At 29.1% G+C, this 26,773-nt stretch overlaps 5 protein-coding genes and 3 long non-coding RNA genes across 24 annotated transcripts in view; 4 read left to right on the forward strand and 4 right to left on the reverse strand.

Annotated features, from left to right (window-relative positions):
- Nucleotides 1-242: 242 nt before the first annotated feature.
- On the reverse strand, nt 243-1,992 carry LOC124952892. Its single transcript, XR_007102052.1, has 4 exons — nt 1,601-1,992; nt 1,045-1,132; nt 734-787; nt 243-285 (listed from the first exon to the last, which is right to left on the reverse strand). It is a non-coding gene; the product is annotated as an uncharacterized LOC124952892 (long non-coding RNA).
- Nucleotides 1,993-2,589: 597 nt separating this feature from the next.
- LOC124952886 (4-aminobutyrate aminotransferase, mitochondrial) lies at nt 2,590-8,097 on the forward strand. Its single transcript, XM_047503467.1, has 10 exons — nt 2,590-2,896; nt 4,511-4,638; nt 5,399-5,566; nt 5,682-5,768; nt 5,847-6,042; nt 6,134-6,306; nt 6,386-6,526; nt 6,605-6,762; nt 6,833-7,101; nt 7,190-8,097. Exons 1-10 carry the CDS (start codon nt 2,842-2,844, stop codon nt 7,303-7,305), a joined length of 1,491 nt encoding a protein of 496 aa, XP_047359423.1. The 5' UTR covers nt 2,590-2,841; the 3' UTR covers nt 7,306-8,097.
- Nucleotides 7,123-13,967, reverse strand: LOC124952883 (VPS35 endosomal protein-sorting factor-like). 6 transcript variants are annotated; one of them, XM_047503440.1, is made up of 19 exons: nt 13,816-13,967; nt 12,392-12,479; nt 12,111-12,323; nt 12,013-12,043; nt 11,881-11,892; nt 11,586-11,794; nt 11,375-11,505; nt 11,119-11,295; nt 10,695-11,039; nt 10,505-10,605; nt 10,223-10,404; nt 9,978-10,121; nt 9,742-9,905; nt 9,486-9,648; nt 9,212-9,404; nt 8,987-9,126; nt 8,730-8,891; nt 8,367-8,633; nt 7,123-8,285 (listed from the first exon to the last, which is right to left on the reverse strand). In XM_047503440.1, the coding sequence occupies exons 1-19, from the start codon at nt 13,959-13,961 to the stop codon at nt 8,199-8,201; spliced, it is 2,955 nt and encodes a 984-aa protein (XP_047359396.1). In that variant the 5' UTR covers nt 13,962-13,967; the 3' UTR covers nt 7,123-8,198. The 6 variants fall into 6 exon arrangements, with proteins under 6 accessions (XP_047359396.1, XP_047359398.1, XP_047359395.1 ...); XM_047503442.1 differs by adding an exon at nt 12,569-12,607 and having other exon boundaries at nt 11,881-12,043; nt 13,816-13,838; XM_047503439.1 differs by having other exon boundaries at nt 11,881-12,043.
- On the forward strand, nt 13,698-15,726 carry LOC124952888 (SUZ domain-containing protein 1). Its single transcript, XM_047503477.1, has 4 exons — nt 13,698-13,974; nt 14,473-14,543; nt 14,618-14,813; nt 14,884-15,726. Exons 1-4 carry the CDS (start codon nt 13,921-13,923, stop codon nt 15,073-15,075), a joined length of 513 nt encoding a protein of 170 aa, XP_047359433.1. The 5' UTR covers nt 13,698-13,920; the 3' UTR covers nt 15,076-15,726.
- Nucleotides 15,727-15,852: 126 nt separating this feature from the next.
- LOC124952885 (late secretory pathway protein AVL9 homolog) lies at nt 15,853-21,032 on the forward strand. The gene is made up of 9 exons (XM_047503466.1): nt 15,853-16,355; nt 16,605-16,802; nt 16,871-17,099; nt 17,195-17,384; nt 17,536-18,058; nt 18,148-18,282; nt 18,459-18,847; nt 18,919-19,007; nt 19,087-21,032. The coding sequence occupies exons 1-9, from the start codon at nt 16,278-16,280 to the stop codon at nt 19,293-19,295; spliced, it is 2,040 nt and encodes a 679-aa protein (XP_047359422.1). The 5' UTR covers nt 15,853-16,277; the 3' UTR covers nt 19,296-21,032.
- On the reverse strand, nt 17,432-25,501 carry LOC124952891. Its single transcript, XR_007102051.1, has 3 exons — nt 24,313-25,501; nt 22,246-24,172; nt 17,432-18,729 (listed from the first exon to the last, which is right to left on the reverse strand). It is a non-coding gene; the product is annotated as an uncharacterized LOC124952891 (long non-coding RNA).
- LOC124952889 lies at nt 19,416-22,239 on the reverse strand. The gene is made up of 2 exons (XR_007102046.1): nt 21,619-22,239; nt 19,416-21,490 (listed from the first exon to the last, which is right to left on the reverse strand). It is a non-coding gene; the product is annotated as an uncharacterized LOC124952889 (long non-coding RNA).
- LOC124952884 (serine/threonine-protein kinase tousled-like 2) overlaps nt 21,413-26,773 on the forward strand; it is a 55,383-nt gene continuing 50,022 nt past the window's right edge. The window contains exons 1-3 of one of the 12 annotated variants that reach the window (XM_047503448.1): nt 24,472-26,300; nt 26,545-26,644; nt 26,711-26,773. The exon at nt 26,711-26,773 is cut by the window's right edge and continues 88 nt beyond it. Coding sequence is in view for 2 of the 12 variants with exons in the window: in XM_047503456.1 (XP_047359412.1) it covers nt 21,507-21,570 (64 nt within the window). In the remaining 10 variants the exon portion in view is untranslated. Of the gene's footprint in view, nt 21,571-24,470; nt 26,301-26,544 lie in introns of those variants that run through there. The other 11 variants (XM_047503451.1, XM_047503450.1, XM_047503453.1 and 8 more) reach the window with 11 other exon arrangements.

Here is a 26,773-nt window from a genome sequence, read left to right on the forward strand (position 1 = left end):
CCAGAAAAGTAGTAAGGGACCAAGGTGTGGTTCCCAGATACAAGATTGTTGCTACCGATTCAAGAGAAAGAAAAAAAAATATTAAGAGGGAGGACGACAAGGAGGGAGCTTCATTTTCACCTTTTCTTTCTTTCTTCTTCTTTTCCTTCTTCTTCTTTTTCTACTCTTTTTGTTGTTCTTTTTTTTTCTTCTTCTTCTTCTTTTTTTTCTTTCGTTGTTCTTTTTTTTCTTCTTTTTCTCTCACCAGTTCTTAAATCGATCGATCGATCGATCGATCTACTTTCCCTGAAATAACACGAGTATACTGTTATTACCATGCTAAAAAAATTTCTCGAATGTAACGAACGAAACTAAATTTTCGACTTTTTTTTATCATCTAGTGTCTCTTAAAACTAAAAACATCGACGGTGTTATTCCAGTAAATTAAGTTACATCATATATGTAGATATTTCTGAGAAAAAAAAGAAAAAAGAAAGAAATGAAAAAAAACAACAGAAAGAGAGTAAAGAATGAATTTATCAAATTGATCAAATATAAATATACATGATGAACGTATAATGGAAAATGTCGTAACGTGTAAATTGAGAAAACATGCAATGAAATTGATGGTAGAGACTTTTTTTTATAAAAACGATTGAAACCAATTGTTTTTCATTTATTAATAAATCTAATGTTAAAAAACTTAGATAAGTATGGTATAAAGAAATTTCGTTGGTACCGCTAAGGAACCTACCATTTGGCCATATATGGAAGGAGGTGTGTCCGGTGTGCATTCGTTGTCATATACCTACAAATGAATACGATCAGTGGATGACAAATAGTTTCATGCTGAGAGAACGATATACGATAAATTGGCTTTTTGTATCGAAAAGGTGTCAAGAGCGTGGCAAATATTGGTTATACCTGAACTTATGCTAATTGAAATTTTCGTCTTACAAATATGGTTAGTCTCGACTTGGAGAAAAAAGAAAAAAAAACAAAAAGAAGTAAAAAAAAAGACCAATGACATATGACTATTGAAAGAGTCAATAAAATCATTAGTACCTTTTTTAGTATATCCTAATATTTTCATCTGGAGGTAACTTTTCTTTATTGTTATCTCCTTGTCTGTCAGTGACTTTGTCAAATACATCTACAAATACAAATATATAAATATATTTTAATAACCCTTAAAATAAATTTTTCCTTTAATAATCCGTATTTAATAATTATTAAAAGAAATTAGTTTGTTTAATGTCTATATTTAACAGCAGTGAAAATAAATTACTTTCTGTATTTAATAATTGTTATAACAATTTTTTTTTTTTTTTTTTTTTTTTTTTAATAAATATTGTTAATAGCACTCGAAGCAAATTTTTTTTTTCATAATTCTATCTCATACCTCTTAAAATAAATACTCCTTTTAATAGTTGTATTTAACATGAATTAAAACAATTTCTTTTTCTTTTTTTCTTTTTTTAATAGGTATGCTGTAATAGCTTTTGAAATAAATTACTTTCTTAATAACTGTATTTAAGATATGTTAAAATAAATTTGATAAGTTTGATAAAAACCATGAAAAACATCTTAAATCGATACGATCTTCTTCATATATACTTACTTTCATGGAACAAAGAAATATGTTTTATCTTTCTTTATCTCTTCTTAGATTAAAATAGTGTATCGTACACTTCATTTTGACGGATTAACAACGTCAACATTTCTTCCAATTCGCACAGTCCATTTCCGATCCTCCGTTAAAATATTTAGTAGGTAAAATGTGTTAAGAAAAAGCCCGAATTCAAACTTTCACTATCGTCGCAATAACTGGACAATCGACGTATGCAGTAGTACTACTATTCGTGACAAGAAATACAATCTTGTTTTTAAAACGCGTACGAAACGACGAGCACTTGTGTAATAAAAACGTTACACAGCTTGATTGCTTGCAATTTATCTCTCTCTTTCTCTCTCATAGTTACTTTCTCGATTAAATACACATATATATATATATTAGGTGGACCGGAAAGTAATGTCGTTTCTGCGCATGTCGATATTTGATTGTTAAAAATTGTTAAAAATTGTTAAAAATTGATTCGTTTGAATTTAATTTAAGAAAGTGACATTACTTTCCGGTCCACCTAATATAATACATTTCTCCAATTTATAAAAATATATAACTACACATTAATCAGATAATTAAATATAATCAATTTCCTATGTAGAATAAATGATTAACAGTGCCCTTTCTTCGGGTTAGAAAATTTTCAATACGAAAAATATTACAGTATATTAAAAAAGATTAAATCATACATATTAAACCTTTAATCATACATATTGCTTGTAAAATATGTATATATATATATATATATATATATATATATATATATATATATATATATATATAATAAATATATAATATATAATATATATATATATATAAAATATGTATATAACATTTTAAATATAAAAAATATGATGAATATATTAAATATAGAATATTTAACATATTCATCAATTGATAATTTTCAATATCGATTGAGAACGAAGAGCGTCAAGATAAAATTCAATGCTGGGGCGCTGGCGCATCAGGAGAATTCAGCGTTTAATAATCGTAGAGACTCGGTCGCTGTGCGTTCGTGAAAGATCGAGTCCTCTCGGCTTGTCGAATCGGATAGTATACGGATTTCGAGCCAGTAGTGCAGGTCCATCCCTACTTGCGATACGATCGAGGGAACGGTTTCAAGTTTCTTGTTTAAAACGTGTCACTTATTCTCATTTAATTCTCAATTAAAAAAATATTTTTGTGTTTATTACGTCATCGCCGAAGATACGAAGGGAAGAAAAATTAAGGGCTAAGGGATGCTCGTTAACAAGTGCCAGTCTGTTCATATCCTCGCACGCTGTCTTCTCAGCGGTAGTTATTAAGCACACTTAACTCTTTCTTTCTTTCTCTTTCTTTCTCTTTCTCTTTCTCTCTCTCTCTCTCTCTCTCTCTCTCTCTCTCTTTCTCTCCCTTTCTCTCTCTCTCTTTAAATCTATAAAACTCTCCCCCATTTTATGTACTTTATAATCGATCAATCGACGAGTTTACAAATTTTTATAATTTTTGTTTCTTATTCGAAACGCGTCATAAAAATTCTCGAAAAACAATTGACCTAAATTCTCTTGTAATATCTTGTTTGGAACATTTTGTTAATAAATATTTTATAAAAATTTTTGTTAAAGTAACAGATAAATCTGTATGTGCGTTTGTATGCGTGTAAATTGATTAAACAATTATCTTATATTATTTGTCAGATGAAATTTACGTTCCTTTAAAACTTATCCTACTCATGGACCTTCCTTCTTTTTAGGTTTTAATCGATTGAACGAATATTCGTTTTGAGAATTTACGATTCAATTTCACATACAAACAACAATGTAATTTCAATTTTGAATGTCAATTTAAAATATTAATCAATCAAAATGAATTATTTATCGTGAAAATATTAACGAGAGTTTTGCTTGTGTCTCTGCAGATCAATAGCAGAAAAAAAAGAAGATAAATATATATATATATATACAAACATATTGTACTTGCATATGTATAATAAAGATATATATATATATTAACAATTTAAAGATATAGATATATAATAATTCTATTTTAAAATTAAAAGACAATACTCTTCGAACAAAAAATAAAAATGAATAAATAAATCCAACTTGATGATTAAACTATTAAGCATACTCGATTATCAGCTGATAAACGTAAATTACTTTGTAAATATAATCTGAACAAATATATGTATTCTGCATATCATGTTTACGAACATATTCGTAATACCTTAAGAATCATTGGATATCTTTTATCTTATCAAAAATTTTTGTTATTGAAATTTCCCGCTTTGAGTTATAACGTTAGTATCGATGAACGACAAATGCTATATCGTCAATGAACTTTTACCACCACAACAAATAACATTTATTTGGGAATTACAAATATTCGATAAATATTATTTTATATATCGATTCGATATATTCCATGTATTGTTAAGTAATATTTGATATATGTTTATACTTACACAATAATAATAAAAATATCAACAAGTTTACGTTCGTATATTTAAATAAATTTTTCTAAACAATTTATTTTATATTTGAAAAAAATGATATAAACGTTCGATTTGAATTTATTTTATGAAATAATATATCAAATTGCAATTATATGTAAAATTTATCTGGCACATATTATAAAAGACATAATGATTTGGTTGTTGGACCAATTGACTTTAACTGGCATTAATAAAAGTAATCGTTTGGACCGATCTCGAGTGACATGATTAAAATCGACCTGAGTACTCTATCTCATAAAATATACGTTATATGATATCGTATCTCATTGAGTTAGATCCGATCGATAAGGAAATATATTGTATTGACAAGAACACTAACATTCGATTTTATTATTCATTTAACGTCATTGTTATTTTTCGAATTCAAAAATAATCTTCTCAAATATTTGAAGAGAATGATTTGATTATTATAGGGCAAAGGGCTCATTGGAAAAGATGTTTGACTAGTTCGTCATTGAGAGAACCAAAAAAACCGATAATCACAACGGAAATACCTGGGCCACGTTCACGAAGTTTACTTCAAGAACTTAATTCGATGCAGGTATTTATATGTTTCTGTTTCGAAAGTGAATTAAAATTTTTAAAAGAATTTTTATCATTTACATATATTCCCAATGATTGTCAAAATTTTATTCTCAAAATCTGGTTTCAAATCTGATTCCAAAGATTTCTACGTTCTCGAAACAATCTTCAGAACAATTTTTATTATTGTATATAAAAACTCAGATATAAATAAAACATTTTTTTTTAGAATCTACATACAAAGATCCTGAGATCAAAGAAAAAAAAAAAGAAAAAACAAAATTAAAATATATGTTTTTTTATATAAAATCGATCGGTATTGAAAAATAAGAAATTTTCAAAGAAATTTTTGTAATAATTTTATATCATTTTCTGACATACAAATCGATATAAAAACAATTATAACTTTTTAGAATCTAGAAGAAGATCCTGAAACAAAAAGAAAAATTACTATTATGATTTATATAAAATAAGCGATTGAAATTGAACTAGAAAATCCTCGAAGAAATTTTCAAAACAATTTTAATTTTCTTATATAAAAATCTAAAAGTAGAAAGTGTTAAAAGTAAAAAAAAAAAAAAAAAACAATTATAATTTAATAGAATATAAAAAAATCCTGAGATTGAAAGAAGAAGAAACAAATTTGATAAAAAAGATTGATAATCCAATTATAATTTAAAAAATTGATCTATATAGAACATAAAATAATAATAATAATAAAAATAATAATAATAAAATGTACAAGGTTGTTAATACCATATAAAAATTCTTTTTCACAGCAAGCCTCCTCGGTCCAATTCTTTGCAGATTACGATAAGTCATCCGGTAATTTTATAATGGACGTCGACGGAAACACGTTATTGGACGTTTATATGCAAATTTCGTCGATACCTTTAGGCTATAATCATCCAGCCATGTTGAATGCTGTCGCTGATCCAGTAAATCAAGTGAGTCCAAATAACGAAAGAAAAAAAAAAAGAAATAAAAGAAAAACCATGAAACTTTGAAAAGGTCGATTGGGAACATTTATAAATTTTTTTTCTTTTCTTTTTTTTTTTTTAGAGAATCATGGTAAACAGGCCAGCGTTAGGTGTATTTCCGGGGAAAGAATGGCCTAACAGATTGAAACAAATTTTTCTTAGGAAAGAGGTAAATCAATTGATTAATTAAGTAATTAATAACAACCTCGAAGGAATAAACAGATAAAATTAAGATTTCAATATTTAGGTCGCTCCTCCAGGATTGTCACAGATTACAACGATGATGTGTGGTTCTTGTTCGAACGAGAATGGTTTCAAAAATATTTTCATGTGGTACGCAGAGAAAGAACGAAAGGGTGCACCCTTTACAAAAGAGGAAATGCAAACGTGTATGATGAATCTATCACCAGGTTCCCCTAAATATTCGATCATGTCTTTTAAAGGTATGCCTTAAAAAAAAAAAAAAAAAAAGAAAAAGAAAAAGATAAAGAGAAAAGAAGAAGGATTTACAAATACGATTTCGTTTATCATCAGGTGCATTCCATGGTAGAACTTTAGGTTCCTTATCAACGACTCATAGTAAATATATACACAAGATTGATGTACCGGCTTTTGATTGGCCAATTGCTTCATTTCCTGAATACAAATATCCTCTAGAAGATAATATTCGAGAAAATCAAGAAGAGGATAAACGTTGTTTGGCCGAGGTATCAATATTTAGAAATATTCTATGCCAATTGAAAAAATTATAGTGAATAACTTTAAATCCTTTCTCTTCAATGATAGGTCGAAGAACTGATTGAAAAGTACAAAACTGAAAAGAAGATACCTGTAGCCGGTGTCATAATCGAACCAATTCAATCCGAAGGTGGTGACAATCATGCATCTCCCGAATTCTTTCAAGAACTTCGTCGTATAACATCCAAAGTACAATCGATTTCGTCGCAATTACATTATACTTGATAGCTTGATTTTTTTATTATCAATTTAATATTTTTCTTTTAGCACGGAATAGCTTTGCTTATCGATGAAGTACAAACAGGCGGTGGACCAACCGGAAAAATGTGGTGTCACGAACATTTCAATTTAAATTCACCGCCAGATTTGGTTACCTTTAGCAAGAAAATGCAATTGGGTGGTTATTATCATCGAGAAGATTTGAGGTATGAAATAATTTTTTAAAGATATATTTCAATATTGATTACATTTGTTTTTTCTTTCATTTCACCATAGACCAAAGCAATCCTATCGTGTATTTAATACGTGGATGGGTGACCCTAGTAAATTGATATTATTGGAAGTAGTGTTAGACACCATAATAAAAGAAAATCTTTTAAAACAAGTTACCCGTGTTGGTAATTACATGTTAAAGGAATTGAATGCTCTTCAAAATGAACATTCTACAATAATGAATTCCGTTCGTGGTCGTGGAACGTTCATAGCTTTCAATTGCGAGACATCTGAACGTCGAGATGCTCTTATCAAAAGATTATTAGCTAAAGGTAAGAATGTTTCCATTTGTATAAAATTTCAATAATATACGTCTTATTTTTTCGTATACTGGAATATGTATTTTTCCGTTATAAATAGGTATACAAACAGGTGGATGTGGTGATAAAGCAGTAAGATTAAGACCAGCGTTAACATTCACGGAACATCATGCTGATATATTTTTGGACGCTTTACGAGGCGTTTTAAAAACTTAAAATCTTAAGGTCTTATGAATGCCTTTTGATCGATTATTCAATCACATGTCTTCCATAGATTATAGATATAATTTTAAAGAATTTATTATAAATATCTACAAAATGTATCCTTAGGTAATGACATATTTTTGTATGGCAGTTTTATCATCGTATAAATAATGTGACCGATTCAATCTTCGAAATTTATTTGATCAGACATATTTAGTATTGATAAGAAGTTTATTATAATTAACGTTTAATCTCTTGCTTCTTTATTATTGTTATTATATCTGTTATTATTATTATTATTGTTACTATTATCATTATTATTATTATTATCATTATATCTTGATCTTTTTCTTGTAAATTTCTTTAATTACGTAAACTTGCATTTATATTTTCTTCAGTCATTCTTATCTCTCGTATCTCTCTTAAATTTATATATTTATTCGTATTTTTTTCTTTTTTACATAAAACTAATATGAAAAATTATTTTTTATCAAACGTTCAATTTTAAACGCAGCACATTTTAATAGCACTTTAATATACGATAGTACAAAACATTTGTTCCTGTAATATTAACTTTATATCTCTCATAATATTGTTTGGCTGTTCTTTTTTAATATTCCTTAAATCTAATTTAATTAAATAGTTAATAATACATTCATAACTTAGTTCGAATAATCATTAAATTTAAATTATGCTTTTATTGTTATAATTAATTTTTCTAAAATATGTAAAATTTTTAAGAAACTATTGTATATAATTACAATATGTCTTCCAAACGACTGCCAATAAATTCTGTTAAGCATATATTAGACCTACTACCATTTCTTTTTTTCTCAATATAGAATTATATATGAATATTTTAACTATTTCACTTAGATCAAAGAAATTGCTTTATTTATATTTATTTATTTATTCATTCTTTTTAGAATACCTACGAAATGTTCATGTTCCTGGCAATGCATTTTTTGCATCATATACGCTATAATTTTTATCTAAAAAAAAAAAAAGAATGTTTTATTTAATAGATCTAAGTCTATAAACCGTAAATTAAAACAAATCCAAAGTCTGTATACCTTAACTTTAGGATCAACAGAACCATGTCGTTGAGATAAATTCCATAGATTTACAGCAATATTTGCTAATGCAGGTTGACGTAAATCTGCCCTTATTATAAAACGATTAAAAAGTTCTAACGCAAGAATGGATTGCTTATCCAATTGATCTGTAGATCCGAGATATTTTAAATGATTAAGAATTTCTTCTACTATTTTAGAACATATTTTGTTGACCTCTTCAAGAAACTTTTGATTCGATCCATAAAATTTATCATTAGAGTCAACCTAAAAAAATATCTTTTTCTTCTTTTTTATCTGTATAAATAAAAAAATAGAAGAAAAAGAAGAGCATACACGAAGAAGCTGAATAATACAGATTACCTTGTCTATATGATAGGGATAATTCTCTTGAGTCACAGTTGAAAGAAGATCAAGGACACGTAAATATAAGTATGCTTTAGTTGAGGTACTTTCATCACAACAACGTTGTACAGCATTTAGCAAACCTCTTATCAAATATAAAACACCATGTTCTGGACTATCCTAATATGTCAAAAATACTTGCTTTTTATCAAAAAGTTTGGTTTTATCTTACATATATTTTTATCTATGAATATGAATAACACATAAATACATACCGGAACCACCAATAAGGTAGACAAAAAATTGTACAGATATGATAGCAAATATGGCTGTGAATTTTTTTGTCTTCCATCAATGTCTATAGTTTTAGGCATCTCTGGAACTAAGCTTAATGCTGCTTTGAAACAAGCATCAGCTAATAAAATTGTAAACAAAAAAAAATGTATATTTTTAAAATCAATATATGAATAAAACAGTATTTTAATATCTTAGTACTTTACCTTGACCCAAACATTGATTTAAAAGTGCTACTTGTCCTGATAGTAGATATAATTGAAGACGAGTATATACTAAAGTTAATGATGGTATAGTTATGAAACAAAATGCTGCACATGCACGTACAAATGCTGAAGTTCTTCTAGTATGATGCCCACGAACTATTTTCCTTGTATCTACAGCTAGTCTATTCACACTCTAATTACAGAGTTGTAAATATATTTGAATTATTGAACATCTATTTTATATTAAATGTAGATCATTAAATATTTCTCATACCTGTATAAGTTGTATATGGACACTATCCAAGTTAGGGAAAGCTGCTCTGGCTTCAACATAAAAATTAAGTTGCTTTTCAAAATCACGCCCATAATCAACTCGTTGTACAAGGCCACAAATTAATTGGCCTATTTGACGTTTCTCATCTTCGACGGTTAAAGCACTGTGATTATTAATTAATACATGTAGAATATATAAATATAAATATAAATAATAAAAAATTTTTACATTATTTATAGCAACAAGTTATATATACCTAACAGAATCATGCATTATCCTGGCGATAAACATTAAAGCATTTATAATAATTGGATCTGTAATAGGACTATTTTGATTGCTTAAACCTTCTATAATGGTTTTACAAACCTCAACTCTAATACTTTCCTTGTGGAACAAATCTATCAGTGGCAAAAAGTTATCCTAAAATGAAATTAAAATTTTACTATATCAATAAAATAATAAAATCGGATATATAAAAAATATTTTATTTACCATAGCCAATAAAGATTCAAAATCTTGTGTATAAGCAACTATTTTTTCTACAACCGTTTGCAATTGTGAATAATAGTGCTCGAATGTTCTATTTGGACTAAGACGATCAATTATTTGTCCAAAAAACAAATTCAATTCGTTAACCTTGAATATAAATAATACATATTATGAAATATACATTATATATATATATATATATATATATATATGCAATTTTATATTTTGCACAAAATTTTATAACCTACAGAAAAATGCAAAACTGTAAATTGTATCCAAATTTCTATGCAATGCATGAATTTAGTAGGATCTTTGAGCTCGCTTATGTACTTCCATATTATTTGAAGTATCGCTTGGCAGTCCTCTTTCGGTGGGGATTCTTTTATAAGACATTCACCTAAGGTTCTGTATAATAGATGCTGTGGATATCCTATTATATGACAAAAAAAGTTTAATACAATACCTATCTAAGTAAAAAATAATAGTCTATTTAAATTACTTGAAATGATGTAATTTATCTCATTCATTACCATCATCTTTACTTTCTGCTATTAAATTTACAAAATCCATTGCACGTGCAGCAATATAGACTGGTCTGAATGCTGTCAATACAGAGTTTAGCAATAAAGAACTAAAGCAAAAAAAAGATAAAAAACAATAAATTATTATATAAAATTAAAATAATACAGTAATATCAAAATATCAAAATAAATATAATACCTTTTTGTCTGTTGTTTGAACCGAGAAAGAACTTCCTCTAAAAGAATATCTGAAGCTGTTGCTACCAAAACTTGTAAAATCCAATCTAATGCAGGCAAATAAAGATTTAAATATGAATACAAAGTCATATTTTGTTTACCCAATTCATTTTTTACAGATTGTCCAAATAATTGATGATATGTAAAAAGAAAGTCGTATAGATTATCTTTTGCAAATTCAAAATCTGAAGTTTTATTTAAAGCAAGTCCTACTCTACACAGGTAACATCTAGCATAGACAGCTATTAGAGGATTTCCAATCCCTCGTATCATTCGAGTAATGCGTAATAGAGCTGTGTTAAATTCGCTAAAACCAAAAATGAATAGTTAATATTAACAAGTTTCTTAAAATTATTACTGAGATAATTATAAGTAAATTATCTTACCTTGTTGTTAGAAAACTATAAGATTTTATTATTGCCATCTCTACATAAAGTCTTGGAACTAATTCTCTTATCGAAGCTATTTTATAAAACCAATTACGACAAGTTTCTTTTGCATTTTCTGGAACCATACTTGGTGTAAAATTATCAGGTAAGCTTGTTGGAACTTTACTTCCGGGTCTATACAAATTTTGTATAATTAAAATACATGGTAAATTGAATTAAATGTTAATAAAGTGAAAAAAGTAGTGAAACTAACTTGTAATATTCAGCTTTCACCTTCAATCTTTCATACACAAGTTTGCCAAAAATATCTAAAATATCTGTGATCAATACAAATTTACTAGGATAAAAGGCCATTACAGATGTATCCACTAATAATTTAGCACACTAAAAAATCAGATTTAATGTAATCTATTAACATATTTTTTATTATTACTTATTGAAAAGAAATTTTTAAAAAGCCATACTTGAATTGCAATTTTCAATGCTTTAACTCTTTGATCAGAATGCCAAGCTTGTACTAATTCATTATTTAATTGCTCAATCCTTGCAGTATATTCCTGCTGTGATAAATCTAACATTTGTCTGACAGATCCTTCTTCAAAGTCATCCAATTGTTCTAATCTTGTTCGTACTTTATCAACCATTGTACCACTTGGCTGCACTTTGACCATAACTACAATTAAATTGTAAATATCACAATATTACAAGATCTGATGCAAATTATAATATGGATTGTAACTATAATATAAAAATAAATACCTTTTTCTCCTCCTGATAAAAAACTAGTAACGATTGATAATTTTTCTGAAGTTGTATATTTACTTAAAATAGCATTACGTCTAGCCAACCATGGTTCTATTAACTCATCTGTAGTATCTCTAGGCTTTTTACCAGGAACTGCTGTTACACAAGAGTAATCCCACTGCAATGCACATTTATAATCATATTACATCTTCCTATTCCTTTTAAAAAATTATTATATAAATTACTTCATCTGCAGCCATTTTAGATAAAGGATCCAATTCTTCACGTGCGAATTGTGTAAGTGGATCCGAACCATCCAAAGCAGAATGACTCAATAATGGATCCATAGACAAATTTGTTGGTAAAGGTGTATGAGTTGGAGTCGGTGTTCCTGTAGAAGAACCTGTACTTGTACTTCGTAATACATTTCGTCTAACTCCACTACGTCCGTCAATTAACTACAAAAAAATAAATTTCGTAGAATTTTTTTTATAATAAAATATTATCTATTATTACAATTTCTTACTGTAACAGTAACCGGCTTCAAAGGATGTTCAGTCACTTCTTCTAATCGAGCATGTTTCACAGATCCATAATCTACTGATTTTGCTATCCTATGATAAATAAATACATGACAAATTTACTCATAAAAAGTAATACGTATAAAATGATAAGATTTTAAAAACTTTTAATAAATATATACCATTCTATTTCCGTCATTTTATCTGCTCATTTATATATTCTATTAATATATATATATATATGTATATATATAAATATATAATTATATATTACATAAAATACACAGTTTTAACATAAAACTTTTTTAATAATTAGATCACATACTAAATTAAATATAATTCAGATTTAAGATTTGTTTTTAACACTAAATGATAATATTTTAAATAACGACAAATAACTAGCGTTTCTGTACAATATATTAGTGTATATATAATTCAATAAATTAGAAAGTATATAAAATTCATTGATGATAAACGAATGATATTGCCGGGAAGATAAAATTATCTTATCATCAATATAAATAACTTCTTCTTGAATAATTATCTGTATTCATAACGTGAAATAGCTATAAAAGCTATTATACTATTTTGTAATAAATTAATAACAAAATCTCAATAAAAAAATGTATTTTGTCAGTTAAATACAATAACAGCTCTTAAAGCGCATGATACACAAAACTACTACAATGACATCTATTGTCATTGTAAGAAATTGTAAATATGCGGAAATCAAGACGTATAAACGATCGGTAAATCTATCGTTTTCCATTTACATCAGAGATTAACGTTTTTGACGCCAGTATTTCAAGGGAGGAAAATTATTGTTCATCAAATTTATTCAATAATACATATTAAAAGTTAACATTCAATAAATATTTTGATTATAATCTGAAAACGATAGTTTTCGATAGTAAGGATAATCTCTATAAGTAAATATGTTAGTTATAAAATACATTAGAATCATTAGAAAACTACAACTCTTTAAGAAATTAAAATTTCGTAATTCATTTATTAAAATTTCGATTTGAAAAAAATGTCAATTCATTTTTATATGATAATTAAGAAATAATTTTTAAATAATTAATTTTGACGGCAGCTTATACATTTTTGCCATTACGACAAATGGCGACTACTCCCCCTACCTAACTTTAACTAACTTCACTTTGCCTAATGGTTAGAATTATATTATATATATATATATATATATATATATATATATATATATGTATATATATAGAGAGATATACATACATATATATATGTACTCACACATATATATAATATATATATATATTAAAGTTTGTAAAAGTATAGTCAATTGAATTGATATCTCGTGTAGAAACTCATCTAGGAAAGATTTTATATCTTCAGGTGGCTAATCTGATATAAGATACCACTATAATATTCGTTCTAACAAAAAAAGACACACTTTCCAACACCCTCTACTTCCTTGAAAGGTCCGAGCTCTGTTCCTGCTATCAGGTATCTTGGGCTTGACTTGTGAAAGTCAAGATTTTGCGTTATAAATTGTGAAATGTCAGCGGTAGACGATATTTTGGAAAGTTGGGAAGACATAGATGATCCAGGGGTAGGTTAACCATTGGAATATTTTCTTAATAATAATCTTTTCAATCTAATTAATAATGTAAGTAATCGTGTTAACCTATTTTACACATGAAATCTTTCAAGTGCGAATTTCTCTAAGCAGTGAGCATATCGATGCGCACTTGTTGTGATCATTATGTTAATTAATATTTTTGTTTGCTCAATATAATATTTATGTGTACATATAAACTTATAAATTTTTCGAATATTTCATTACCCTAGTATGATTTATATAAATCTATGATAAATATGGAAAGAGTTAGCGAAGATTTTTTTCAATACTTCCACATTTCTTGAGAATATATTGCTACAGTACTATGAATAAAATATTGATGGATAAACATATGTTAAGTAAATACATAATTGATATAATATAAGCCCTTAATTTCAAAAATCAATATATTTTATAAAACTTATATGTTTGTTGATATGATAATAATAGAATATTTTTAAATATAAATTAGATTATATAATATTTTAGGTCCTTGATAAAAAATTGGATGTTCTCCGATTGAATGCTGTAGAAGCATTAGAAGAGATAGAAGCTTCTAGGTATGTTCATTAATTGCTTTTAATAAATATAATATTGATGTGATTAATGCAAATATAAATATTTTATGTTTTAGCTTAAAGATTAATAACAATAATACAAATAATACAAGAATGATAATTTTGGGTGAAGATGGGATGAGATCTCAATATGTACCTCCAAAGCCAACAGTAAAGATATTAAAAAGACCTACAAGAGATTCCCAAGGTAGTGGCGATGGTCCATTACTAAATGGAGACAAACCGAAACAACCTATTAAATCATTAAAACAGGTATACATGGAAACTAAAATATATCCATGCATAGGTAAGGTTTATCTCAATATAATTCAAAATTATATAGAGGGAGCAAGAATATGCAGAGGCAAGAAGAAGAATTTTAGGAGAAGAGAAAAGTCCTGAAGAAAAAGTAATACAAGAAATAAATAGAATTCAACCAAAGTCAGTTGTACCAGGTGGAAGTGCTCTTCCCAGTAATGTTACTCGTATGCCTATCGGTCCAGATGGAACACGGGGATTTAATGTACGCAGGTAGCATGTCTTCCAGGGAACTATCCTTATCACCCATCTTTTTCCTCTCCTTCCTTCTTCTTGGCATGGGAAAGAGAGGCGGCTATGAGGCCGACAGCAGAGAGCAGCCTCGTGTTCCTGATCAACTGCGAGCATTTAACTCGATTGGTCTTAAGAGGAACACATTGAGAGCTGTGCCCTGCAGGTCATTACATAGAGATCGCACACGTGGATCCAGATTATATTTTATCGGCGAAGAAACGTCACTATAATGGTGGTAACATTCATTGCCAGATTAATATTATGATTTGTTAATGTTTGTTATATTTTAAGAGCTCCTATTTGAAAAAAAAAAAAAAGAAAACAAAGAAAAAAATTGCAATTGAATTAAAATTCTGAACAATGCCATGTGGAATGCAAAGAAAAAAAAGATAAATTTTAATATACTGTAAAATTACATTTTATTCCCAGAACTTGTAATATTATTTAAGTATATTAACTGACCTATAACAATAAAAGAGTTACCTATATGTTATTTTCGTAGTACTATCTACAATTAGGTATAGAAAAAAAAACAAACATTCTTATGTTTACAAGGTAATAACAACTTGGATCTTGTTTATAAATATCAAATTGTAATCGTGAAATGTTTATATATAAAATACTTAAATGAAAATTGTTTATTATTAAATTTCTATATAACTCCCTCTCCTAATAATATCCACACTATCAATAATTCGCGTGTATACAAGAATAATAACATAAGTAGTAGTTGTTTTAAATTTTGGATTAAAAAAAATTGTATTTGTCATTTGTCTGTTCGCAATGGCCTAATGTAACATCTCCGATATATATAATAACAAAAAACATTTTCATCTCGCAATAAAAATATCCTTCAACATTTGTTGAAATCAGTTTATGTTGATAATCAGAATAAGAAATTCTTATCGTTTGATAAAACTTATAGCGCTATAACTCTACGATTTATATGATAATTTAGTTGAATTTTACATGTTGGCAACATTTTACTATATGTTTTGTAGAATCACGATACACATATATCAGGGTATATCATGGCGCATGTCAAACTGTGCGTCTGCTATCGCTTCGTCGGTCACCCGTCATAGAAAAGGGTGTTCTAGAAATTTTGAAATGAAACATAGAAATTCTTTGCAACGATAGATATTTGTGATATATTCTACATATTTACTATTCGTCATACAATATATGAAAAATATGGCAGAATCAGCTGGGCCGATCCTTCATGTCATAGTCGTTGGATTTCATCATAAAAAAGGATGTCAAGTAAGTGGATTTCTTCTGACAGAATTAATAACCTTTATTTGATACGTTTTAATAACGTTATTGATAATTTAGAATTCGTTTATTTTCGTGATAATTCGTCATCAATACAAATTATATTTTTTCGCCGATAATTACAATGATCATTAATGTCGTCCAATTTTAAAATTATAAATTAAAATCTAATCAGATTATACACAGACTCATTTATATTTTATATCTTTTATCGTTTTAATATTTTTTAACGCATAGGTAGAATACTCTTTTCCGCCTTTAGTGCCTGGTGCACCAAATGAGTGTCCGCTTGGTTGGAAGTACTTACCAACTTTAGCGTTACCTGATGGATCTCATAATTATGACGAAGATACAGTTTATTTTCATTTGCCTAGTCTCAATGATCCAAAACGTACCATATATGGTATTTCTTGTTTTAGACAAATTCCTGTTGAGGTAATTATAACATAGAGGTTAATATCTAATATTAGAATTATATGTATATTTTGTAAGTATATTTGCAGAAATTAAAAAATCGCACTTCTGATATAACTAGAGGAACAGTACAAAAATCTGTTTGTGTATTAAGTACTCTGCCACTTTATGGTCATATTCAAGTAAAAATGGCATTAATAACGCATGCATATTTTGAAGAAGGAGATTTTAGTAAAGTATCATTGTTAGAAGATACTTATCGTCATCTTAATTCTTGTATGAGCAGTGAAAGTCAAATACCACCTCAAGTATTTGTTGGTAATTATCAACAGAAATGTATTTTCATATTAGCTTTAATAAAAACACCAAATGATTATATTGTACGTATATTTAAAGTATAATATTACTTATAGGTCTGTCTGCCAGAGATTTTATATTACAATTTCGCCATAAAGTACTTCTTTTATTTAAATTACTTTTGCTAGAAAAAAGAGTGGTCTTTTACCAATCTCCTGTACAGCCGTTATGTGCCACAATATTAACTTTACTTTCATTATATCCCAGTATGATCGAACATGGTCTCCAACAAGCAGCTTGTGTCAGGTATTTTGAATGAATCCATCTACTTGCTATGCACTATATTATTCAGTATATTATCTAGTATATAGTACTATATTATCAAGTATTTTAAATGAATAGATGAATTCATATTACTATATGTAGTTATACTTCTATTACAATTGTTTTCTTATAGACCGTCTAGACCTATGTCTCCTATACCGACTTTTGATGATGAAGAAATTGCATTGAATAGTGTTGACTCTAATTTATCTACTACAAATGTTATAAAAGAGAACATATCAGATCTTGCACATGAGAATATTAATGATAACTCAAATAGAAATTCTTTGTGTATAAATGATAATAAAACTATTGAAACAATGGAAGGAAAATGTATGGATGCATTTGGCAATATGACTATTCAAAAAAATAATAATGAAAATTTAAATGGAAAAATTATTGATGTAGAGTCAACACAAGAATGCACTGAAAATTATGAAGAAAATAATTCTAAATATTCACCTAAAGCGAATGACAATGTACACAGAGTTCATAGCGTCAATACAATTACTTTAGGCATGGGTGATGCTGATAATAGTTTACCACGCGATACAAGTAATGATGCATTATCTGATGCACGATTGACCAACAATATAACTCAAATAGCACATATAAATCCAGAACATTGCGGATTGCCATTAAGTTTATTTACTAAGGTATATATAAGATTTTTATTTAAAAATCAATTAAAATCAGTATATGTTTTCTTTATTACTTGTAATCAAATTCATTCATTATTTTTAAGGGATATCTTTGTCTACCTTATTTATCTTTACCATACTTAGATCTCTTAGGAGATATTAATGTTAGAGGATATGTAGTTGGAGCAACAAATGTTTTATTTAAACAAAAAAAGCAACTAATTGATGTTCTGGTTGAGGTGAGTTATAAGAATAATTATTTATTAATTGTTCGATATATTATTAGACTTTAGGTAAGAAGGTATAACATATAGTGTTTGTTATGAAATATATAATACTGTACATATTTTAGTTCATGTCATAATTCAGTGATATCCAAAACACGTGCGATTTTATTTTGTATTATTTATGGAAGGTTGAAAACACAAGAATAGAAGCTACCGATCCAGAATTGAGAAGACAATTACATCTTACTACTGAGGATCTAAGATTTGCAGATTACATAGTTAGACATGTCTCTGAGCCTCGAAAAGATATTTTCTTGGATGGAGTAGGATGGGAAGGTGGTGATGAATGGATTAGAACACAATTTCGAGTATACCTTTTAAGTATGCTACGTACTTCAATGCAGCAAGATACACGACAGTCAGATCACTATAATTCCACGTTCATGGCTGCTTGGCGTGCTACAAATAATTACAAAATGTGGAATAGCTTGAATAAACCAGAAATTAATAATATAGAACCTGGTCATCCTTTTGCTGGTCAATTATCTGTACAAGATATGAAATTACGTTTTTCACAGTAAGTTAATAAAACAATGCAATTCTCATTAATTGTATTTTAATAATTTATATATAACTCTTTTTTCATAGTACTATGCAAAATACTGAGAGTGGTAGGAAACTTAATCAAGCTATGCTTTCAACTGGAAGAGCAGTTGCAACTACTGGCAAAGCAGTGGGTAAGATAAATTCTTAACTTTCATTAAAAATCATAACTAGCAAAGTTATTTAAATAAAATATTTGTTTCTTTATATAAGGTGGTGCAATTTCACAAGCTAAAGGAGCTTTTTCTAACTGGTGGAGTACATTAACGACAGCACAAACAATAGATGAAATGAAGACTGATAATCAAGCTTCGAATATTCATCAGACTACTCTTTCAAATACAATAGAAAAAACACCAACTGACAATGAAGACTTAACTATTCAAACTAATAATACGGATGTGGTTGCGACTGTAGATTGATAGAGGAAACTGTAAGATTTTTTTATGGTTAAAATGTCCTTTTTTAATCTGATTTATAAGAACGGAAGTATTCTAAGAGAAGAATTTCAAGGAATTTGAAACATTCAGTAAGTACTGTGATAGATATCAAATTTGATTATATTATCACAGAAACAGTTTCTTTCGTTATACATGAAAAGTTAAATGGATAAATATACATACATACTCGAAAATCATTATTCGTGTACAGGACACACATCTAAATCATAACATTTTTAAAAACGATGGACGTAATGTTTATAAAAAAGAAAAGAAATGCTTTAATATATAAAAGTGTAGATGTATTTCTGATCATTAACTTTTTCAATAGCATGTATACTCATAGATACATGTTTTTAGTAATGCTAGTTCACAGGAAAAAGAACGTATTATGTACATTCGTTTATGTATGATATAAACATAACTTCTTCATGCAGGAAAGTAAATATATATTTAGACTCATTGTTAAATACATCTTTTTTGATTTATATATAAATCTCACTTGAAAAGTACCTGTATCGTTATATTTTGTATATAAAATGTGAGACAATTTTTAGAGATATTTGTTGAAATATTACTTTATAAGATATAATCTTTCAGTTAAAATATCTTTTTATATATTGCTCCATTTTATTTTGCCAAACAAAAAATAATTTCGTTTTCTTTACTTGAACTGAAAACACAAAATGATGTGATGTTATCTTAAGTAAATGCGTTGATTATAAGAGATATATTATTTTTAAAAAAATTTATTTAATTACATGGAACTATTGTGATCTGTAAGTATTTTTTATTTATTTATTTGAAATTAATGTTACTCGAATATAAGTAAATGTAGTTTACATGTATACTACAGTCTTTATATAACATTAAATGTAATGCAGTTCTACACTGCAAAATGTAAAAAAGAATTCTCATAAATAACGCTACATGTTTGTAACAAGAAACACAAATAATTATTATTGATCTTTTAATCTCTGTTTCAACAAAAATTGTATACGATTATTAAACATAAAAAATTACTAAGCATGAAATTATAGTAGTTACTTTATTTGTTTATGAATAATTGTAACTACGTTCTTTTTTTTTTTTTTAAGAAATATATATAAATATGATTGATATGATATAAATAATTATTTGTGAGAATAGTAAATGTCATTGTTATGTTGGTATTAGTAAACAAATATTTATAGTGCAATAATCTACTTAGAGTATTTTATTTTATATAAAAAGAAACCTCTCTCTATCAGATATAATTTCAAATAAAACATTTGTTCTTCAATATGTTTTTAATTGAATAAGAGTAATTGTATTTAAAAAAAAAGAAAAAAAAAAAAAAAAAAGAGAAACAAATATTACAACTTTTGATAACATTGTGTATTGACATATATAAAATGCCATTGCTTTAATAATGCTAGAATAGTATAATAGTATCAAAATTTGGTAGTTAATATCATATTTAATCTTAGAAAGTGTATTGCCGACAATATAATAGTTATGCAGTTAATGATGTAAGTGAGAAATATCCATTCCTTTTTTTAATATTTATGTTATTTTCTATAGAAATAAAATATTGTAATGTTATTTTTAATTTATATATACTTATAAAAGAATTTATAAACTACATGAAATTTTTCCTTATTTTTCAGATCTGCCAAATGTGACAAATATGTTTCTTTACAGATTTCAATTAAATCTAAATATATGTGTTACATGAATTAATGAATTTAAATGGAGATAAATTAGCCATTATAATAACAAATGAAATATAACAAATTAAAAAAAAAATAAAAAATAAGAAAAGAAAGAAAACTTTAAATTAAGAAAAGAAAATCTTATTTTTTATTCATACATTAATAGTAATTAAACAATAAGTATACATTTTAACTTCATTCAAGGAAAATATTTAAAAGAAATGAATAAATATTTTCTACAGAAAATGAAACATATATACATGTATCACACATACATATATATATATATATATATATATATATATATATATGTGTCATATATAACCGTGTTCCCGCGTTCTAAATATTTCAAATATGATTATGGAAGTACTTTTAAAACAGATGATCATCGACGAAGCAATATGACGTCACAGCGTACAAGTTCGGATAAATAAAACCTGAGTATTGTTTTACAAATCGCGTAAACGGTCGTGTGATTTACATCTGCAATATTAAAACTATGATATATTCATCGTATAATCTTCGGATCAACTCTAAGAATACTATCAGCTTGGCATCGAAAGGTATGGATGATCGTATTATAGTTTATCACGTTAAATAGGTTACGTTACCAATTTTAATCGCGCTCATTCTCTTCCACGATGGGTAACATCTTATTCGCTTTGCGAGGCCTACTCGAACGAGTTATAAAATGAGTTATTATATTTCACAACGTCGTTTTTACAAGATATTCGATCGATCTAATCGTTAAAAGTGAATATTAACCATCGTATGAAGAAAAATTATATCGTTCAAATCAGAGAGAAGAAAGAATTATACTACTACTACTACTACTACTACTACTACTACTACGCCTATATGTTTTCTCGACATTGCGATAGGATTTCGTTCGTGTTACTATGTACGTATACAACATACATACACACATACATGCATACATACAAATACACGTAACATACATACAGCAGGCAGTAGCAGACATACACACATACACACATTATTTGATCGTGTAACGACACATAAGCTATCTCGTATCATATGAAAAAAAAAAAAAAAGAAAAAAGAAAAAAAAAAGATCAAGAAAATGTTACGTGCCAAACGCCTGTTATTTATTAACGGGTTAGGATTTAAAATTATTTCAAACGATAGATTTCCATATTTCGTACAATATAATAGATTATATCGATCGTTTGAAAATTTAACAACGATCACATTGCCCGATCAAATAAGATACATACTTTCATTTCGTGAGAATCGCATTGGCGCATATAAAAGTCGTTCAGTTTCAAGGTCGTTATGGGCTGGTCGATAACTACGACTAACGTAATCCCTCCTTCCCTCCCCACCCCTATCCCCCGCCCGCTCGCCCACTGTACTCTCAAGAAAACCAATTCGAACTTGCGCTTAATGCGCTTTTATTTTGTGACCTCGGTTAATAATTACCTTGTTTAAAATTTTTTTTTTCTGTTTCTTTTTTTTTTTTTTAATTTCTTTTTCTATATAAAATCCAAATCCTTGATTATACAATTAATACAGCACGAATTCGAAGAGTAATTTAATGAACATATAGGGATACATACATACACCGTTTTGACACGTATAGACAAGTTTACACTATGATTACTATAAAGTGGCACGCCTCTCTACACTTTCGATTTTCCTAAACGTTCTGAATACACACACACATACACACACGTGTATATTAATTCAAACATTTTTTTTTTCTTAACATTTTTCAAAAAAAAAAAAAAAAAAAAAAGAAAAAGAAAAAGAGAAAAATATATTTCATAGCAGATTGAATCTAAAGAATTAAAAAAAAAATTATTAAAGAGAATAAAATCGTTCGAAAAGAAAAATCGATTTCTTTTGATATCGACAATTATTTTTGATGCGTCCTCCGAAAAAAAGATAATAATATCAATTTCACGAGACATTTTTATCATTAGCTGAAATTCATTATTGCTAATAAAAAATTCGCGTATATAAAATAATAATATAAAAATTCGTGTATATATATATATAATAGTACTTCCTCAAACGAACATATTTAACTCTCCTGGGTTGATAATAAATATTAGCGAATATTTCGAAAATCGAAGTCTTTCGTACAAGTTGACTCATATCGTCGTGTATCGTTGAGAATTGAGAAGGCAGGACTGATACAGGTCGATTCAACGATAACATTCAAGGCCGATGTCGCGTACGCGGAGCCGTAAAGGTTGTTCGTTTTCGCGTAATCGAAGCACGATGCACTCGTCGTATATATATATACTTCGGTTATATGAAAAGTGCGCACGCATAACTTTCACGGACGAATCTTACCAATCCCGTTCGATTGAGAACGTCGATTGGAGCGTCACGTGGTGGTGAGCGTCGATTGTTCGACTTATCGAATCAAATCGGTATCGTTTCACGCCGGTATAATGGCGACACGCTTCACGTCATAATGATACATACATCATACATACATACATACATACATGTATACATAAATATGTACATAGTTACATACCTCACGATCAATTTTATATCGCTCGATAAAAACTAAAATATTATAATATAATATTATTTTTAACAATGTCATTCTTTAATTAGAATTTATATAATGTTTTTTTTTAATTATACGAATTTAACTAAATAAACGTGAATTAATGTTTGGAAAATTCGAAAGACAACAAAAATGACGATGAAGATATTGCGTAGGTTAAATATCTTAAAGGGAGTAATATTAAGAATCTAGGAAGAATACTTATATCTTAGAAAAAAGAAATGGAGAAAAATGATTTCTGCGCGAGTCATGTGACTAGTTGGTCAGTTGACGTGCCGAATAAACATATCGTAGCTCACCGATAATAGCCGAAGCTGTTAAAAAGATAGGAAGCAAGTGAAGTAGTGGGAGAAACGAGAGAGCGCTAAAGGGGTGATGCTAGAAGAAAAGAGAAAAAGAGAAAGAGGGAGAGAGAGAGAAAAAGAGAGAGAGAATCTGCAACGAGTAAAGCGACGTCACTGGTCTTTCGCGCACTGAGTGCGTGCGTACAAAAGAAAATCGTCACGATTTTAAGCCGGCGCGTTTTTCGGTTGGTCGAACGTGTAGTTATCGTGTGAACTCGAAATTTGTCGTAAAGGAAAGAGAATTTATCACTTTATACCTGTCGACTGGACATTCTGTAAATAAAATGTAACAATATTTGTGATAACATAGAAATAATAATAATAATAATAATAGTAATAGTGATAGTAACAGTAAATAGTAGTAGTAATAGTAATAGTAAAATATAGTAGGTCATTTTTACTATACGTAGTACCTCGATCGAGAGTGCGCTGCTGATTTTTTCGTGCGTGCGTGTATATGCCTTCTTTCTTTCTCTCTCTCTCTCTCTTTCTTTCCTTCTCTCCCCCACTCCTTTTTCTCTCTCCCCTCTCTCTTACCGTGTGCGACTGTACATGTAAAAGGATACACAGATACACACTCGCCTTTCGACGTCTCTCGTCCTTTTACCTTCGTCCATCGTCGCCTCCATAGTAATCAGCCGGCGGTACGCAGCGCGTACGGTAGCTGCGGCGTCGTTTACGTATACGAACTCGTCTTTTCTTTCGTACCTTTCCTCTTAGGTACGTAAGTACGTACGTACGTACGTACGTAAGTACGTACACGTAGATTCATTCGTTCGTTCGTTCGTACGTTCGTACGTTCGTACGGTCGTACGTTCGTTCGTTCGTACGTCCGTTCGTTCGTTCGTTCGTACGTTCGTACGTTCGTACGTTCGCCTATTTGTCCGTCGTTTCTTCGCTCGCGCATAGAGTGGCCATGCGAGAAAGGGATAAATCGGTGACAGGCGGTCGGCGGCCATCTTCCAGATGAGTTTTTCCCCTTTCTTCCGATAAGCGGAGTGCACTATGCCGTGAAAGAGAAACGAACGAGTAGAAAGCGAGAGAGAGGACAGAGACAGAGAGACCATAAGAAGGAAGGAAAAAAGTGCTGTTCCATTATGCGTCGTGAGGTGTGTTGAACGAAAAAAAACGCGTGCTTATCAATAACACGAAATATTTTTCCGAATCGAATTAGACTTATTAACCTTCTTAATGTTGACTGAATAAAATAGATTGATCGGAGGAGGCAGAGAAAAAGAGAAAGGAAGAGGAAAATACGGCAAAGTCGTGAAAGACGAAGAGAGAGAGAGGGAGAGAGAAAGAGACAAACAGACAAGAACAGAGAGACAGACAGAGTCAGTCAGTCAGCGAAGGAGCAAGAGGGGGTAGCGGAGAAGAAAGGCAGGAATCGAGCGAAAAGGAAGGAGATAGAATATATATATATATATATATATACAATACGCACACGCACACATACACACATATATATATAGAAAGAGAGAGAAAGAGGAAGAAGGGGGATAAAGAGAAAAGGAAAAGAGAAGGAGAAAAAGAAACATCGAGACCCCCCATTGCCGCTGCTGTACATTTTGTTCATAATTACGCGTATCACGAGAGAATTTATTTCTATATTCGTAAAGCTATTGGTCACAATGTTAGACTCAATAGATAAATAATCGTTCTCGTAATAATCGGCTTTACTTCATCGAAGAAATCGTCGAAAGTCAGCACGTGAAAACGCGACCTGGAACGAACGAAAACACGCTATTGCGATTTTCTAAGCGTTGAGGTAACCTCAAAATTGTCCAGTAAAAATAACGCTGGACGATTTCTCTCGATCGAAAATCTTCAATAGGATAAAGAAGAAAAAGCAGGAGAAGAAGAAAAAGAAGAAGAAAAAGAAGAAGAGAAAAGGAACGGGAAGAAGTAGAGGCCAATAAGTCTTTTCCTTATAACCTCTCTTCTCTCTCTTTATCCTTCGTTACTCGGAACAACGAATTTTGGACGTCCGTTTGTGACCGAGTGAGGAGGCGACGACGTTTCACATTACATACACAACAGGTACACGTCGCGTTGTGGATTTGAAGACGTCTTCGATCGACCACTCCCCCTCCTCCTCCTCCTCCTTCGACTTTTCAACGGTGTCGTCGTCGTTTACGTCGTCCTCGTCGTCATCGTCGTCATCGTCGTCGTGGTCGTCGTCGTCGTCGTCGTCGTCGCCACTGTTGCCGCTGCCACCGCCGCCGCGTTGTCATTATCGTTATCGTTGTCGTTCTCGTCGTTGTCATTATCGTCGTCCTCATTTTCGTTGTCATCGTCATCGTCATCATCGTCGTCGTCGGAGACGAAGACGATGTAATAAGTTTTTCATTTACGCGTTCGTAATCTTTGCTCCGTCGAAGTACGTCATTGGATGAGATCTGTAAGATTTCTTCTTTCACTTAGAAAATCCCATAACCTTTTAAGTAGGATCATCTTACTCGTTGTTTCTAATTCTTTCGCATTTTGAATAGTATTAATATTCTTTTTTTTGGATCGATACTATAGATACATATAAATATTTGTTTTATCGATCATGAAGATTTACGTTAAATTCATTGTTTATAAAGTGTTTCTTCTAAGATTTTAATGTGTATCTATAATTTCAAAGATCTTTGTACTTTCAGAACTTGTTTACTTGATCTTCTAACTAATCCAAACTGAAGTAATTTCTCAAATCAACTTGATTATTGATTGATAACATTATCAAGATGCATAATGGAAAAGGTAAAAAGATGTAACTATGTAATGAGATTCGACAGAGCAAAGAACTTACTTGTTTGTTCTAAGAAGCTCGTGAAAAGTGTATTCAAAGTGTAATTCTATACCAAAGACAACTGTGTTGTGACTAATCGA

This window comes from Vespa velutina, chromosome 11, assembly GCF_912470025.1.
Source record: "Vespa velutina chromosome 11, iVesVel2.1, whole genome shotgun sequence".
Taxonomy (NCBI): Eukaryota; Metazoa; Arthropoda; class Insecta; order Hymenoptera; family Vespidae; genus Vespa; species Vespa velutina.

What these genes read in the sequence shown, in the direction of transcription:
- LOC124952886 (XM_047503467.1), top strand. Translation starts at nt 2,842, where the DNA reads ATGCTCGTTAACAAGTGCCAGTCTGTTCATATCCTCGCACGCTGTCTT. An exon ending in AAGAACTTAATTCGATGCAG is followed by an intron (nt 4,639 to 5,398) that starts GTATTTATATGT and finishes TCTTTTTCACAG; the next exon opens with CAAGCCTCCTCGGTCCAATT. An exon ending in CAAAAGATTATTAGCTAAAG is followed by an intron (nt 7,102 to 7,189) that starts GTAAGAATGTTT and finishes CGTTATAAATAG; the next exon opens with GTATACAAACAGGTGGATGT.
- LOC124952888 (XM_047503477.1), top strand. Translation starts at nt 13,921, where the DNA reads ATGTCAGCGGTAGACGATATTTTGGAAAGTTGGGAAGACATAGATGAT. An exon ending in GAAGAGATAGAAGCTTCTAG is followed by an intron (nt 14,544 to 14,617) that starts GTATGTTCATTA and finishes TTTATGTTTTAG; the next exon opens with CTTAAAGATTAATAACAATA. An exon ending in CTATTAAATCATTAAAACAG is followed by an intron (nt 14,814 to 14,883) that starts GTATACATGGAA and finishes AAAATTATATAG; the next exon opens with AGGGAGCAAGAATATGCAGA.
- LOC124952883 (XM_047503439.1), bottom strand. Translation starts at nt 13,961, where the DNA reads ATGTCTTCCCAACTTTCCAAAATATCGTCTACCGCTGACATTTCACAA. An exon ending in TTGAATCTTTATTGGCTATG is followed by an intron (nt 9,906 to 9,977) that starts GTAAATAAAATA and finishes ATTTCATTTTAG; the next exon opens with GATAACTTTTTGCCACTGAT. An exon ending in ATCCCTATCATATAGACAAG is followed by an intron (nt 8,634 to 8,729) that starts GTAATCTGTATT and finishes ATATTTTTTTAG; the next exon opens with GTTGACTCTAATGATAAATT.
- LOC124952885 (XM_047503466.1), top strand. Translation starts at nt 16,278, where the DNA reads ATGAAAAATATGGCAGAATCAGCTGGGCCGATCCTTCATGTCATAGTC. An exon ending in CATTAAGTTTATTTACTAAG is followed by an intron (nt 18,059 to 18,147) that starts GTATATATAAGA and finishes ATTATTTTTAAG; the next exon opens with GGATATCTTTGTCTACCTTA. An exon ending in AACTACTGGCAAAGCAGTGG is followed by an intron (nt 19,008 to 19,086) that starts GTAAGATAAATT and finishes TCTTTATATAAG; the next exon opens with GTGGTGCAATTTCACAAGCT.